We start from the raw sequence: 18018 nt of genomic DNA on the forward strand, positions 1-18018 counted from the left end.
GCCCCTGTCTCTAGGCTACTCCCCAAACAGCACTTCTAAGAACCTTTTGTATAAGATCAAGTGTAGTAGCGTTCTTATAAGTTTGGGATATGCCGGGTGAGGGGAATGTAAACAGATGCGCAAGAAGCGCTGAAATAATATTGGTAAATGATAAAAGTTTGCCAGTATATTTTGTGGATAACACAGCAGGGTGGCGACAAAGTTAACAACTTTGATGTGGAATCCATGAAAACAACCCAAATTTCTGCCTGACACACCTCGTTTGATAAGGGGACGATGTATGGAGGCAGCTATATGGACGACTTTTGGAGGTAGCAATGGAGACAACGTGTGGAGGCTGCTATGGAGACAATTTAATTTGGATAGTGCCTGTATGTGGCAGTCCAAAAAAGTTTTCAAACCAGAGGAGCAGGTAGGTGGCCCTCCAGAAAAATGAAATAGATTGAGTGCCTGTATGTGGCAGTCCAAAAAAGTTTTCAAACCAGAGGAGCAGGTAGGTGGCCCTCCAGAAAAATGAAATAGATTGAGTGCCTGTATGTGGCAGTCCAAAAAAGTTTTCAAACCAGAGGAGCGGGTAGGTGGCCCTCCAGAAAAATGAAATAGATTGAGTGCCTGTATGTGGCAGTCCAAAAAACTTTTCAAACCAGAGGAGCAGGTAGGTGGCCCTCCAGTAAAATGGAATAGATTGAGTGCCTGTATGTGGCAGTCCAAAAAAGTTTTCAAACCAGAGGAGCGGGTAGGTGGCCCTCCAGAAAAATTGAATAGATTGAGTGCCTGTATGTGGCAGTCCAAAAAACTTTTCAAACCAGAGGAGCAGGTAGGTGGCCCTCCAGTAAAATGGAATAGATTGAGTGCCTGTATGTGGCAGTCCAAAAAAGTTTTCAAACCAGAGGAGCAGGTAGGTGGCCCTCCAGAAAAATTGAATAGATTGAGTGCCTGTATGTGGCACTCCCAAAAATTGTTTAAAACAGAGGACCGGGTAGGTGGCCCTCCAGAAAAATTGAATAGATTGAGTGCCTGTATGTGGCACTCCCAAAAATTGTTTAAAACAGAGGACCGGGTAGGTGGCCCTCCAGAAAAATTAAATGCATAAAGTACTATAGCTAGAGCTAGTGGGCCCTGTCAAAAAATAGCCAGTTTCCTCTGCTTTACTGTACAAAGAGGAGGAGAAGGAGGAAAATGAGGAGGAGGAGGAGTGGATAAATTATTCAGGTTGAGCTTCCTTCACCTGGTGGAGATTGGAAATTATGAGAAATCCATGCTTTATTCATCTTAATAAGCGTCAGCCTGTCAGCGCTGTCAGTCGACAGGCGTGTACGCTTATCGGTGATGATGCCACCAGCTGCACTGAAAACCCACTCGGACAAGACGCTAGCGGCAGGGCAGGCAAGAACCTCCAAGGCGTACAGCACCAGTTCGTGCCACATGTCCAGCTTTGAAACCCAGTAGTTGTAGGGAGCTGTGTGATCATTTAGGACGATGGTATGGTCAGCTACGTACTCCCTCACCATCTTTCTGTAAAGATCAGCCCTACTCTGCCGAGACTGGGAACAGGTGACAGTGTCTTGCTGGGGTGACATAAAGCTGGCAAAAGCCTTGTAAAGCGTACCCTTGCCAGTGCTGGACAAGCTGCCTGCTCGCCTACTCTCCCTCGCTACTTGTCCCGCAGAACTACGCACTCTGCCGCTAGCGCTGTCAGAAGGGAAATACTGTTTCAGCTTGTGCACCAGGGCCTGCTGGTATTCATGCATTCTCACACTCCTTTCCTCTCCAGGGATGAGAGTGGAAAGATTTTGCTTGTACCGTGGGTCCAGGAGAGTGAACACCCAGTAATCGGTGCTGGAATAAATTCTTTGAACGCGAGGGTCACGGGATAGGCAGCCTAGCATGAAATCTGCCATATGCGCCAGAGTACCAACGCGTAAGAATTCACTCCCCTCACTGGCCTGACTGTCCATTTCCTCCTCCTCCAACTCCTCCAACTCCTCTTCTTCTGCCCATACACGCTGAACAGTGAAGGACTCAACAATGGTCCCCTCTTGTGTCTCGCCAACATTCTCCTCCTCTTCCTCCTCATCCTCCTCCACCTCCACCTCCTCCGATATGCGCTGAGAAACAGACCTAAGGGTGCTTTGGCTATCAACAAGGGAATCTTCTTCCCCCGTCTCTTGTGACGAGCGCAAAGCTTCCGACTTCATGCTGATCAGAGAGTTTTTCAACAGGCCAAGCAGCGGGATGGTGAGGCTGATGATGGCGGCATCGCCACTGACCATCTGTGTTGACTCCTCAAAGTTACTCAGCACCTGACAGATATCAGACATCCACGTCCACTCCTCATTGTAGACTTGAGGAAGCTGACTGACCTGACTACCAGTTCTGGTGGAAGTTGACATCTGGCAGTCTACAATCGCTCGGCGCTGCTGGTAAACTCTGGATAACATGGTCAGTGTTGAATTCCACCTCGTGGGCACGTCGCACAACAGTCGGTGAGCGGGCAGTTGGAGGCGGCGCTGCGCTGCCCTGAGAGTGGCAGCATCTGTGCTGGACTTCCTGAAATGCGCACAGATGCGGCGCACCTTCGTGAGCAAATCAGACAGATTGGGGTATGTCTTGAGGAAACGCTGAACTATCAGATTTAACACATGGGCCAGGCATGGCACATGTGTCAGTCTGCCGAGTTGCAGAGCCGCCACCAGGTTACGGCCGTTGTCACACACAACCATGCCTGGCTTCAGGTTCAGCGGTGCCAGCCACAGATCAGTCTGCGCCGTGATGCCCTGTAATAGCTCTTGGGCGGTGTGCCTTTTATCGCCTAGGCTCAGCAGTTTGAGCACCGCCTGCTGTCGCTTAGCGACGGCACTGCTGCTGTGCCTAGAGCTACCGACTGATGGCGCCATGCCCACGGATGATAATTCGGAGGAGGAGGAGGTGGAGGAGGGGTGGGAGGAGGAGGAGGCATAGTAGGCCTGAAACACCTGGACCGAGGTAGGCCCCGCAATCCTCGGCGTCGGCAGTATATGACCAGCCGCAGGGTCAGACTCGGTCCCAGCCTCCACCAAGTTAACCCAATGTGCCGTCAGCGATATATAGTGGCCCTGCCCGGCAGCACTCGTCCACGTGTCCGTGGTCAGGTGGACCTTGTCAGAAACGGCGTTGGTCAGGGCACGGATGATATTGTCTGACACGTGCTGGTGCAGGGCTGGGACGGCACATCGGGAAAAGTAGTGGCGGCTGGGGACCGAATACCGAGGGGCGGCCGCCGCCATGAGGTTGCGAAAGGCCTCGGTCTCTACTAGCCTATAGGGCAGCATCTCCAGGCTAAGCAATCTGGAGATGTGGACATTAAGGGCTTGGGCGTGCGGGTGGGTTGCACTATATTTGCGTTTCCGCTCCAGTGTCTGGGGTATGGAGAGCTGAACGCTAGTGGATGCTGTGGAGGATCGTGGAGGCGACGATGGGGTTTTTGTGGCAGGGTCCTGGGCAGGGGGCTGACTATCAGCTGACACAGGGGAAGGAGCAGTGGTGTGCACGGCCGGAGGTGAACGGGCTTGTTGCCACTGAGTGGGGTGTTTAGCATTCATATGCCTGCGCATACTGGTGGTAGTTAAGCTAGTAGTGGTGGAACCCCTGCTGATCCTGGTTTGGCAAAGGTTGCACACCACAGTCCGTCGGTCATCCGGTGTTTCCTTAAAGAACCTCCAGACTTCTGAAAATCTAGCCCTCGCCGCAGGAGCCCTCGCCACGGGAACTTCACTAGTTGACACATTTGGCGCTGATGCACCAGCTCTGGCCCTGCCTCTCCGTCTGGCCCCACCACTGCCTCTTCCAACCTGTTCTGGTCGAGGACTCTCCTCTGTCTCAGAAGCACTGTGTTCACCCGGCCTATCAACCCAGCTTGGGTCTGTCACCTCATCATCCTCCGATCCCTCAGTCTGCTCCCCCCTCGGACTTCCTGCCCTGACAACAACTTCCCCACTGTCTGACAACCGTGTCTCCTCATCGTCGGACACCTCTTTACACACTTCCACTACGTCAAGAAGGTCATCATCACCCACAGACTGTGACTGGTGGAAAACCTGGGCATCGGAAAATTGCTCAGCAGCAACCGGACAAGTGGTTTGTGACTGTGGGAAGGGTCCAGAAAACAGTTCCTCAGAGTATGCCGGTTCAAATGCCAAAGTTTCCTTGGAGGGGGCAGACTGGGGGGGAGGAGGCTGAGGTGCAGGAGCTGGAGGAGTGCCGATTTCGGTGACATGGGTGGACTGCGTGGAAGACTGACTGGTGGACAAATTGCTCGAAGCATTGTCGGCAATCCACGACATCACCTGTTCGCACTGTTCTGGCCTCAACAGTGCTCTACCACGAGTCCCAGTAACTTCAGACATGAACCTAGGGAGTGTAGCTCTGCGGCGTTCCCCTGCTCCCTCATAAGCAGGTGGTGTCTCACCCCGCCCAGGACCACGGCCTCTGACCCCTGCAGTAGTTGGACGCCCACGTCCCCGCCCTCGTCCTCTACCCCTAGCCCTCGGGTTAAACATTTTTAAAATGAGAGTTATAACTTTAATTTTTTTTTAACTTTTTTTTGTGTTTTTTTGGTTTTTTTTGTGTTTTTTAGTTTTTAAAACCAAACGATGCTATCCTATTGCTATGGCTATTTTCTAGCCAAGTATGAAAGCACACTACTATGCCAGATGAGATGACGCTGAGTTATTAAAAAAATAAACGTAAAATAAAAAAGGAAATGGCAGACTGTGCCTAATTGAAATCCAACCCCTAATAAATTTTCCCACTTCGGTCTTTGCAATGGATATGTGCGTCACTAAGCGCAAAACACAGCGGTCGCAAGTCTCACTACAAATTGCTCACAATTTGCTAGTATATGCACTGCAGCAAGTACAGCCACCAGCAGATCAACCAGAAATCAAATATATATAACGCTACTGTAGGCGTAAGTAAGCCGTTTGGATTCTCCTATGGCTATTTTCTAGCCAAGTATGAAAGCACACTACTATGCCAGATGAGATGACGCTGAGTTATTAAACAAAATAAACGTAAAATAAAAAGTAAATGGCAGACTGTGCCTAATTGAAATCAAACCCCTAATAAATTTTCCCACTTTGGTGTTTGAGGTGGATATGTGTGTCACTAAGAGCTAAACACAACGGTAGCAAGTCCCCCTGCTAATTCCTCACAATATGGTACTAGCTGCAAATAAAAAAAAAAAAGTATAACGTTATTGTAGCCCTAAGAAGGGCTGTTGGGTTCTTGTAGAATCACTCCTGCCTAACAGTAAGCTAATAGAACACCCTAACGCTTTCCCTGACCAGCAGCAGCTCTCTCCCTAGCGGCATCCAGACACAGAATGATCCGAGCAGCGCGGGCAGCGGCTAGTCTATCCCAGGGTCACCTGATCTGGCCAGCCAACCACTGCTATCGACGTGTAAGGGTACCACGTCATGCTGGGTGGAGTGCAGAGTCTCCTGGCTTGTGATTGGCTCTGTTTCTGGCCGCCAAAAAGCAAAACGGCGGGAGCTGCCATTTTCTCGAGCGGGCGAAGTATTCGAGCAGTTTCGAGTACGCTAATGCTCGACCGAGCATCAAGCTCGGACGAGCATGTTCGCTCATCTCTAAAGGCAACATATAACCCCTACGTGACTCTTCTTTTGGCTTAGAGGACACGGACCCATTTTTCAAATCTGGCCTGTGTCACTATAAGTGGTTATAGCGTGGGAACGCTATGAGATATCCAGGGGATTTTGAGATTGTTTTCTCGTGACACATTGTACTTCAAATTAGTTTAAATATTTGGATGAAATCTTTTGTGTTTAGTTATGAAAAAAAACTAAATTTGGCAAAAATTCTTTATTTTCAAAGTTCTAAATTCCCTACTTTTGATGCAGATAGTCATATCATCCAAATAAATTCATAACTTATATTTCCCAAATGTCTGCTTTATGCTGTCATGGTTTTTTAAGATTCCACATATTTTACTAGAATGTTATGAGGCTCAGAATTTGGGTGCCATTTTTCAAATTTTGGGGAAAATCCCCAAAACTAATATTTAGATGGACCTGCTCAACTTTTAATTGATTGTGAAAAGCCTAAATAATAGTGAGACTCATAAATTACCCCGTTATGGAAACTACACCCCTCAACGTATAAAAAAACACTTTTAAGAAGTTTGTTAACCCTTTAGGTGTTTATAGGGGTTAAAACAAAATGGAGGTATGGTCTACAAATTGTAATATTCATTTTGGGTGGAAAATTAAACATTTGTAATGGTTAAAATCAAAAAAGGCTCCACAAAGTTTGATACCCAATTTTTCCCGAGTACACGGATACTCTACATGTGGTGGTAACCTGCTGTATGGGCGCACGGCCGGGCAGAGAAGGGAAGGAGGCGCCATGCAGATCAGATTTGCTATGTCACATTGTACAGGCTATAATTTTTTTTTGTTTTTTTATTGTGGACCTATAGGGGCTTATTTTTTTGCCTCATGCGATGCACTTTTCTGGCACATAATTTTGGGGCATCTATAGCTAATTGGTGAGATTTTTTTTAACTCTTTGTTGGTGGAAGAAATGAAAATCATCAATTTTTAGGAACTTTTTTTGTATTTTTTTTTGGCCGTTTACCGTACCGTAAAAATAGTATATTATTTTTATTCTATGGGTCTCCACGATTACGAAAAGACCTTATTTATATAGTTTTTTTTTAAAAATTCCCATTTTACTGAATAAAAAGTAATTAGGCAAAAAAAATGTTAATTTTTAGCATCACTGACTTTCATATGCATAACTTTTTTATTTTTTGGCTTACAAATCTGGTTAGGGGTCTTATTTTAGAGTGCGTAACTTTTTTAAATGACTTTTTAGAGCATTTTTTAAAGGGTATAAATTGAAAATTATCTTTTTTTCTCAGCGTTTTTGAGGTTTTTTTTTACGGGGTTCATTTTGCAGGTCCAATAATGATTCTGTTTTATTAAGCAGATTGTTACGGACATAGAGATACCAAATATGTGGGGGTTTTGTGTATTTTATTAAATTTTACTGAATAAAAACTAATTTGGAGACAATTTTGTTCATTTTAGCATCACCAGCTTTTCATATGCATAACTTTTTTATTTTTCGGCTGACAAATCTGGTTAGGGGCTTATTTTTTTGCAAGAAGGATTGTTCTTTTCAGTGTTCTTATTTTAGAGTGCGGAACTTTTTTAAATCACTTTTTAGAGCATTTTTAAAGGGTATTAATTAAAAATCATCTTTTTTCAGAGAGTTTTTTGAGGTTGTTTTTTATGGGGTTCACTTTGCGGGTCCAATAATGATTCTGTTTTATTATGCAGATTGTCACGGACGTAGTGATACCAAATATGTTGGGTTTCTGTATTTTATTCAATTTTACTGTATAAAAACTAATTTGAAATGCTTTGTGCAGCGCTGTGTAATCTGTGTGCGCTATATAAATAAAGAATTATTATTATTATTTATTATTATTAATTTGGAGAAAATTTTGTTCATTTTAGCATCACCATCTTTTCGTATGCATAACTTTTTTATTTTTCGGCTGACAAATCTGGTTAGGGGCTTATTTTTTGCAAGAAGAGTTGTTCTTTTTAGTGGTCTTATTTTAGAGTGCGTAACATTTTTAAATCACTTTTTAGATCATTTTTTTAAAGGTATTAATTAAAAATTATCTTTTTTTTGGAACGTTTTTTGCGTTTTTTCCCCTCGCGCATTTACCGTGCACGTCCATTAACGATTCTGTTTTATTATACAGATTGTTACGGATGCGGCAATACCAAATATGCGGGGGTTTTTTGTGTGTTTGTGTTTTTAATAGTTTATTAAGTGTTTTTATGGGGCTTATATTTTTATGTACCGTATTTATTTTTTATTTATTCTAATGTGTATTGTTTAGTGTTTTCACATGTTTTTACTTATACTTACTTGAACCAGCGATGCTCTGATCGCTGGTTCAAGTTCAATACACTGCTCCACAATACTTCCTCATTGTAGAGCAGTGTAAACGGTCTGAGCATGCAGAGCATGCGCAGACAGTTTACAGTCAGACCCGGAAGGGATCTGACTGCCCGGGACATCGGGCAGCCCCGGAGCACTAGGCAGACTTCGGGGCTGCCCAGAAGAGGATCGGATCCCCCGGTAAGTGGCACGGGGGATCCGATCCACAGCAGGAACATGCTTGATCGCGGGTGTTACAGCGTGGTGTCAGCTGACAGCCGCTGCTTCTGGTACCGGCTCCGTTCCGATCGGTTGCCATGGTAGCCTTGGGTCTTCGTTTGACCCGAGGCTAATTGTCTTCTGCAGATTGGTTACAATGAGCCAGTGGCTCATTGTAATGAATGTGCTGCAAAAATGCATGTATTGCAATACAGTTGTATTGCAGTATATGGTAGGAACGATCTGACCATCTAGGGTTAATGTACCCTAGATGGTCTAAGAAATAGTGAAAAAAAAAAGTTTAAATAATGAAAAAAATTAATAAAATATAAAAACTTAAAATCACCCCCCTTTCCCTAGAACTGATATAAAACAACAGTAAAAATCACAAACATATTAGGTATCGCCGCGTCCCAAAATGCCCGATCTATCAAAATATAAAAATGGTTACCACCGGCGGTGACCTCCGAGACGGGAAATGGCGCCCAAATGTCCAAAATGCGACTTTTACACCTTTTTAAATCACATAAAAAATGAAATAAAAAATGATCAAAATGTCACACAGTCCTCAAAATGATAGCAATGAAAACGTTGCCTCATTTCGCAAAAAATGACCCCTCACACATTTCCGTGCACCAAAGTATGAAAAAGTTATAGCGTCAGAAGATGGCAAAAAATTTTTTTTCTTTTTTGTACACATTCGTTTAATTTTTGAAAATGTATTAAAACGCAATAAAACCTATATAAATTTGGTATCACCGCGATCGTACCGAACCAAAGAATAAAGTAGAGGTGTTATTTGGAGCGCACGGTCAAAGTTGAAAAAACTGAGCCCACAAGACACGTGAGTTTTTAATTTTTTTTTTCCACATTTGGAATTTTTTTCCAGCTTTGCAGTACACGGCATGTTAAAATAAATAACATTACGGGAAAGTAACATTTGTTACGCACAAAATAAGCCCTCACACAGCTCTGTACATGTACAAATGAAAAAGTTATGGATTTTTGAAGGTGGAGAGCGAGAAATGAACGAAAAAAACCCTGCGTCCTTAAGGGGTTAAAGAATGTTTCCCAGTGCAATCGATCTGTGAAAACAGGTCTGTCGGAAAACAGACCTAGGGTTTCGGTCACCCCTCCTCAAGGAAAACAGAATTCTCCTTGGTGACACCTGAGCCGTTGCTTCTTGTTTAATCTTCTGGTCTAGAGTATAGTAGGAAGAATGTCATCCTCTCTCGTTTACTTACCCAAAGAGCCCTTAAAAGACATCGATAAGTTGGGTAAAGATTGCAAGTAGAACTTGGCATGTTATTGTCAAACAGTGCCACTCCTGTCTGTAGGCTGTGTCTGGTATTGCAGCTCCTTGTTATTCACATTAATAGGGATGAGCAGCAATGCCATAAGCAACTTACATACAGACGCTGTGCAAAATTCTCCTATGAGCCCCTGGCTCTATAGCAGCCCCACCCTTACGGCTGTTATTAATAATTGTATGTATGATCTTCTTGAGCCTTATAAGAAGTCTGACCCCATCATTCACCGTAACATGTACACTCCTTGAGAAGTTGTATTAAAGCATACATTGTGGTTCTGATCTCTAATATCTGTTTTCTAGGGATCTTCCCTCTCACCAGGAGTGGCTGCATCATCTGACCGGGAATGTGATCCAGATTGAAAGGGTTGGACTGGGATCAAGGCCAGAAAGGAAGAAACGTGCTGCTGGAGGCTTCTTACCACACTGTGTGGCTGATACAATGCACGACAGACGAGGAGACGAGATCTGAGACTTCCCTGTAAGGAAGGACCAAAGCTGAGACCTGGACATGGAGCTTCCTTCTGTCCTGCCTATTGGGGATGCCACCTGTATAGGTCTTGCTATTGTTCTGTTTTGTCTTTTGATCCACTGGATGAAGAACAAAAAAGCACAAAATTATCCCCCGGGACCTTTTCCTCTGCCCTTGGTGGGAAATACCTTCCAGCTGGACTTCAACAACTTACCCGAAAGCTTAGACCAGGTAAACCTTGTGGATTGTCACTTCTGCCTGGGTCCCCCATTCACTTATATGTAATTGTGAAATTTCATACATTAAGGTGGACATGTCTTAAAGGAGCCTTCTTATTTCCTAAAGAGATGGGATATCTGTAGGATATCTGGAAGCTGCCATTGAAGGCGAAACTTACAAGAGGGTCTGATGCACATTTAGTATTGAAATGTGGTCACTCATATTAAAAACTTTTAAAATCTGTTTGATATTTAGAGCAAGATCTATGAAGTAAGATATACTGATCATAGCTTCAGTATGACCACTGTGCATGCGTCGGGGGTCTACAGACCCTTCGACACGTGTGCTGCCTGGAATCTCAAGAATGTAACCACCAAAACAGGCAAGGTACAAAGGTTTGGGACCATGAACCTCCTCTGCATGTAGGCACACTTTGGGGATAGGGGCCTTAGTCCTACTGAAGATCTCTTCCATCCTTATGTCTGGTTGTACATAACAACATGTAAGCACAAGAATGACATGGGGCATGACTGTGCTAGGATGAAATTACACATAATAAAAGCTGGGAGGTTAGAGGTGCATCCTCGGATTTCTTGTTATGCTGGGAATACTAATAAACCAGGGTTGGACAGGCCCTCCAGAGTACCAGAGGATCTTCTGGTGGGCCCAGGGTCCAACAGGACACAAACCTGTTTATAGATGACTGTGTGACATTACTTGACACTAGGAGTAATTCCTTACAGAATTACCGGTATTTACTTTTTGATTAAATATCCTATATAAAGTTTCATAGGTCTATTATAGTTTTGTTTTTATGTCCAATTTTTAAGAAAAGTACTAGAACATTCTTTTTTCTGTTATTATACAATAGAACATAATCTGCAATTGCATTTTGGCTACTTTTCTCGTTACAGTTAAGGAAACAATATGGGAATGTATTCAGCCTGCAGATATTCTTTGAGAATTCCGTTGTGTTAAATGGTTATGATGCTATAAAGGAAGGACTGGTCACCAAATCTGAGGACACAGCGGACAGACCCTCCATACCGATGTTTGAGCATCTTGGAATGCATAAAGGTAGGCATTGCTCCCAACTTTTGTATCAGACAAAGAGGGCAAAAGATGTCGCTATGCAGAAATTTTTTTCCCCCTAAGCCACACATTTTTTTCTGCCCCTTACTCCACCCCCACACAGTATAATTTCCCCCTAAGTGCCCTCAATCTACCCCTCACATTGTGTACTCCTAGCTCCCTGTCACATTGTAGCCCCCTCTCATTGTGCTCCCCCAGCAGCTCCCCCTCTTATTGTGATCCCCCGGTAGCTTCTCTCCATCTACTGTATGTAGCATGGAAGCCGGCTGATAACATCATCACATAGCGCTTGCCAGCTTTGCTACACACAGCAGAAGCAGAGGCACAGGTATAAGGCAAGGAAGCTGCCGGCCCTCTGCATCATCACTGTAATCAGCACTATGGGCATCGAAGGATGCCAACAGAGGTGATGTCCCGGTGAAGTGAGGTCTGATACATTTGGCGCATAGCAAATGTGGTGCCAGTACACAAAAAATGATTGGAAAGTGATCCTGGAAACTACAGACCTGAGAGTCTGACTTTGGTTGCTGGGAAAATATTTTAGTGTTTGTTTAGAGATGATCTTATTGGCTTCTGTAAATCTTTAAATAAATGTGGCAGTTATTTTATAGATATAAGTAGTAAAGCTGAATTCACACCTGCACACTGTTCCCTTAGATCTTTCCTTATTAATAGCAGAAAGAATAGTGCAGGAGTCTAAATTTTGTTTTCTGCTACAAATAACTGAAGCGTTATGAAGGGTAATCCTACCGTGAAATCTATAGGAAACACCTTCCACTTTTCATTTCCATTGCACTCTCCTGAAATCCCTGTTGCAGGTGTGAACTGGGCTTAACAGAATGAAACATTCCACATACAGTTGTTGTCATCCTAGTGCATTCATCTTTTCAAGCACAAGTTTCAATAAAGTAGCTCAGAGATGTGATAATCTGACATAACTGGGATGACACTAGGAATACAAAAACGGATGGTTGGATACCACTAGAACACGACTTGGACTGTGCAATATGTCCATTCATATCAATGGACTTACTGCCCATTGAAATGCATGTGGCTGTATGCTACCGTACCAAAACGCTACGGTATGGGTTATATACAACTGAAAAAACGTTAGTGTATAAGAGGCCTAAGTTTATCCCCAACAGATCGGCTGCTCCTGCATCTCCCAGGTTGCACATTTTAGTCAGGGGGCACTTGATGGCAGATGGGAGATTTCTGAGCTGTCCTGATAGTCAGGAAGGTCTCTCTATTTTAGAGAGTCTTATTGACTGTTCAGGCAAGCTATCAACAAATCTTACAATTACTCATGTGAAGGAAAACGTGGTGTGTGGGACCCCTGAGGGGTACACAAGGTCAGTTAATTATCCTCTTTTAGACACTCCCAGAATGCACAGGTTCTAGAAGGCGCAGGAAGTGTTGTCCGCACAACCTCCAGATATGGCACAACAGTTAATCACACCCCTCAATGGCTGAAAGACCCCTTTCACAAGCTAAAAAAAAAAGCTTATCCTTATCAACCCAAATAAGCCGCCACCAGCTCTCCTTTAACCCCTTAAGGACGGAGGGTTTTTCGGCTCATTTCTCGCTCTCCAACTTCAAAAATCCATAACTTTTTCATTTTTCCGTGTACAGACCTGTGTGAGGGCTTATTTTGTGCGTAACAAATTTTACTTTCCTGTAATGTTATTTATTTTAACATGCCGTGTACTGCGAAGCTGAAAAAAAATTCCAAATGTGGAAAAATTGAAAAAAAAACGCTCGTGCGTCACGTTCTTGTGGGCTCAGTTTTTACGATCGCGGTGATACCAAATTTATATAGGTTTTATTGTGTTTTAATACATTTTCAAAAATTAAACGAATGTGTACAAAAAAGAAAAAACATTTTTTGCCATCTTCTGACGCTAATAACTTTTTCATACTTTGGCGCAGGGAGATGTGTGAGGGGTCATTTTTTGAGAAATGAAGCAACGTTTTCATTGCTACCATTTTGAGGTCTGTGCGACATTTTGATCATTTTTTATTTCATTTTTTATGTTATGTAAAAAGGTGTAAAAGTCGCATTTCGGACATTTGGGCGCCATTTCCCACCTCGGAGGTCACCGCCGGCCGTAACCGTTTTTATATTTTGATAGATCGGGCATTTTGGGACGCGGCGATACCTAATATGTTTGTGATTTTTACTGTTTATTATGTTTTATATCAGTTCTAGGGAAAGGGGGGTGATTTGAATTTTTAATACTTTATTAATTTTTTTTTTTTTTTAAACTTTTTTTTTTTCTTTTTTTTTTCACTATCTTTTAGACCATCTAGGGTACATTAACCCTAGATGGTCAGATCGCTGCTACCATATACTGCAATACTTCTGTATTGCAATTTATGGCATTTTTGCAGCACATTCATTACAATGAGCCACTGGCTCATTGTAACGAATCTGCAGTTGCCAAATAGCCTCGTGTCAAAAGAAGACACGAGGCTACCATGGCAACCGATCGCCGCCCCCCCGATGACGTTCGGGGGCGTGGCGATTGAAAAAAAGATGACGTCTTTTAAATGCCGCCGGCGACTTTGCCGGCGGCAACGGGGGGGTTAATAGCCGCGGTCGGTGCTAGCGGTGGGGGTTTTATGCATTATGCAAAAACCCCCACCTTTGTATGAAGAGGACTCAGCCCGTGAGCCCTCTTCATACATCCCTTATACCTCTGCGCCATAGAGCTACGGCGCAGAGCGTTAAGGGGTTAATATAAGCCCGGTCCATAATGGGATTATACACTCACTGGCCACTTTATTAGGTACACCTGTCCAACTGCTCGTTAACACTTAATTTCTAATCAGCCAATCACATGGCGTCAGTATGGGGAAGAAAGGTGATTTGTGGCCTTTGAACGTGGCATGGTTGTTGGTGCCAGAAGGGCTGGTCTGAGTATTTCAGAAACTGCTGATCTACTGGGATTTTCACGCACAACCATCTTTACAGAGAATGGTCCGAAAAATAAAAAACATCCAGTGAGCGGCAGTTCTGTGGGCGGAAATGCCTTGTTGATGCCAGAGGTCAGAGGAGAATGGGCAGACTGGTTCGAGCTGATAGAAAGGCAACAGTGACTCAAATCGCCACCCGTTACAACCAAGGTAGGCAGAAGAGCATCTCTGAACGCACAGTACGTCGAACTTTGAGGCAGATGGGCTACAGCAGCAGAAGACCACACCGGGTGCCACTCCTTTCAGCTAAGAACAGGAAACTGAGGCTACAATTTGCACAAGCTCATCGAAATTGGACAGTAGAAGATTGGAAAAACGTTGCCTGGTCTAATGAGTCTCGATTTCTGCTGCAACATTCAGATGGTAGGGTCAGAATTTGGCGTCAACAACATGAAAGCATGGATCCATCCTGCCTTGTATCAACGGTTCAGGCTGGTGGTGTCATGGTGTGGGGAATATTTTCTTGGCACTCTTTGGGCCCCTTGGTACCAATTGAGCATTGTTGCAACGCCACAGCCTACCTGAGTATTGTTGCTGACCATGTCCATCCCTTTATGACCATAATGTACCCAACATCTGATGGCTACTTTCAGCAGGATAATGCGCCATGTCATAAAGCTGGAATCATCTCAGACTGATTTCTTGAACATGACAATGAGGTCACTGGACTCAAATGGCCTCCACAGTCACCAGATCTCAATCCAATAGAGCATCTTTGGGATGTGGTGGAACGGGAGATTCGCATCATGGATGGGCAGCCAACAAATCTGCGGCAACTGTGTGATGCCATCATGTCAATATGGACCAAAATCTCTGAGGAATGCTTCCAGCACCTTGTTGAATCTATGCCACGAAGAATTGAGGCAGTGCTGAAGGCAAAAGGGGGTCCAACCCGTTACTAGCATGGTGTACCTAATAAAGTGGCCAGTGAGTGTATATGGTGAGGAACCAACCCGGTAGCATGTATTAAACCGAGACATGGATGTGGGGATTTGTAGATCGAGCTAAAAGAGCCATTTCAGGAGTTTGAAAGTCCTCCAAAGGCCCTGCCACCAAATTATAGCTGACAGAAAGGAACCATCCTCTATACCCCAAGACTCCTGATTCTAGACCCATATGTAGGAAGTGAATTCCAGGCGTGTAGGGGCAATAATATTCATACAGCCCAGGGCCCATGGAAGTCTTAATCCACCCCTGACTGACACACAATGATGACCTTTGTGCACGGCCGTGGCAGTGATGTCTGCCACAATTATCCTCATAGTTGATGTCTCATGAACACCACCTATGGCTCAATTTTATTGTGACCTGTTGTATCGGTGTCTCGTGACTTCCATGAGACTCAAATGTCACTGAAATCCAACTTCTGCAAACCCTTTGTCCTCCAGGAAGATCATCTACTGGCAATGTTGTCTCGGGGCGGTTTATGCCAAGTGTGTAGGATAAGTAGATTTTGACCAATGTATCAAGTATCCAGTCTGTATATTCTGATAAATTTTGTTGTTTACTTAAATTTTACAGAAATATTCTGCAATCCTTATCCACAAAAATGATGTTTTCTTAGTGAATCAGCATTACATCACTTTACCGGTGTAGATAACAAAGTCACTGTTTTTACTGTAAGCCCCGGAAACCTCAAGGTCAGGCAGCAGCTGCACAAGCACATTTCATCATGACGCAGCCTAAACATGGAATAGATGCACAAGGAAAAAAACCTAGAACTCTAATTATTGGCCATTGTTGTACTAGAAAAATGGCAATACAGGGGAGGTGCTACAAAGGACAGTAAGCCACTGGATAGGGGTTTAGTATCTGATTGTTGGGGAACCTAAAAAATGCTAAAACATGTCTAAAATGTTCTGTTACAGCAAAACAGTGGGCTCTTACTTTTTGAGGTTGAGAGCTAGCAGGAAGTCCTTGTCTTATTTCTGAGACAAGATATTTGGACAAGGGGTGAAGGAGGGGGAGCAGAAATATGTACTGCTGAAGGCTGCTGCAGAACTGTACAGAGGCTACTATGTCACATGAGAAGGGGAGAGTGTAACAGCCTGTGAATCCTGATCACAGAGGAGCTAAGGTAACGCTCCCTAGAGCACTTTTGGGTCATTAGCATAATTTTAAAAGTTGATTTTAGAAGGAAGGAGGCCATGGATAACAAATATAAGAAGATTATCACAGTCCCGGTGCCTGGATCTATGAGTGAGTGTCCCTGGTTTATCGGGATGGATTTTGATGGTAGATTTTCTTTAATGGCAGGTCAACAGGAGACGCAGCAGCTGTACTACAACAACGTGCGCTGCGTGAACTTCTCCTGTCACCCTTATGAAAAACATAACTTCCTCGTCGTGACCTTTCATCTATAACTCAAAAAGGAAACTGCAAACATGATGTCATCCTGATATTTCACAGATCACAGCACAAAGTTCAGCTCTTAAATAGGAGGAAATTCTTTACTGCTCAAATATTTACATGTGACCTCAGTAAATGCTAAAAGCAGGGGACAGGTCAGCAGACATCGCTTTTAAGGAAAATCTACCATCATAATCCAGCATGGAGAAACCAAGGACATTTACTCATAGATCCAGGGGGCGTGACTGTGGTAATCTGCTTATATTTGTTATCCATGGCCTTGAAATTATGCTAATGAACCAGAAGGCTCCTGGAGGTGCTCTGGTAACTCCCCCTAGAGTCCTTCTTGCTCATAAGTATCATTTAAAAGCTGATTTTAGAAGGAAGGAGGCCATGGATAACACATATAAGAAGATTACCACAGTCACAGTGCCTGGATCTATGAGTAATGTCCCTGGTTTATCATGATGGATGTTGATGGGAGATTTCCTGTAATAGGAACCTGGATTTTCTTACAGCCTCTTTTTATGGCTTTCACATTGTGGTCCTAATGTCACATCCCCTTTGTCCTTTTAGTCAGTACGATCACAAATTCTGACACCCATTATTTTTTTAGTTGTCCTTATGTGGAGCTCTGAACTGGTTTTATTTTTGATATTTTTAAGGACAAGTTATCGATTTCATAGATACAATTTTGGAAAATGGGATTTACAGGGAATCTGTTACCAGATTTTACCCAAAACTACCTGCCCCCTTAGGTAGGATAAAAAATGCACTTTTTTTTATGTAATCTCACCTTTTTTGTCGCCATTTTTAGAGGCCAGAGCAGGGGGGGGGGGGTAACTAGGAGAAGCAGGGCCCCATAGCAGATTTCTGCATGGGGCCCCCTTCCCCTTAAAAAAATGTAGACACATTTATAAAATCACACTCATTTATAAAAACATGTATATCTATATACAAACACACAAAGTTCTACACTCATACACCCACATTTATACATTTTTACACACATACATACATGTATACATTCATACGTACACATTTATGTAGTCATACTTACATTTGTACACTCATGCATACAGTATAACCCCACATATACAATACTGTATATGTACTGTATAAGTAACAGCATACACACAAACATGCAGCAGAAACACACACATATACACACCATAATCACACATACAGCATATACACACACATACAGTATATAGATATCATACACACATACAATGTATACATGGCAAGGCATGCCCACTGGCCCATTAACATGGAGGGACCTGGCTGCTACAGTGGTACAGGGCTGAACAGGAGTGTGCCATTCATGTATTTCTATAAGTAACCCTGCTTGCCCCACGACCTCTCTGATTTATGCCCCTGAATTAACTGCTCACCTCAGCCCCAAATCACAAGTATTGTACAG

At 43.6% G+C, this 18018-nt stretch overlaps 1 protein-coding gene across 4 annotated transcripts in view; it reads left to right on the forward strand.

Moving 5' to 3' along the window:
- LOC140132607 (cytochrome P450 2D15-like) overlaps positions 1-18018 on the forward strand; it is a 41700-nt gene that overhangs the window by 13989 nt on the left and 9693 nt on the right. For all 4 annotated transcript variants that reach the window (XM_072151573.1, XM_072151574.1, XM_072151571.1 and 1 more), the window contains exons 2-3: positions 9791-10190; positions 11093-11255. In XM_072151573.1, coding sequence (XP_072007674.1) covers positions 9999-10190; positions 11093-11255 — 355 coding nt within the window. In that variant the 5' untranslated portion in view covers positions 9791-9998. The remainder of the gene's footprint in view (positions 1-9790; positions 10191-11092; positions 11256-18018) is intronic.

Source organism: Engystomops pustulosus, chromosome 5 (genome assembly GCF_040894005.1).
Source record: "Engystomops pustulosus chromosome 5, aEngPut4.maternal, whole genome shotgun sequence".
Taxonomy (NCBI): domain Eukaryota; kingdom Metazoa; phylum Chordata; class Amphibia; order Anura; family Leptodactylidae; genus Engystomops; species Engystomops pustulosus.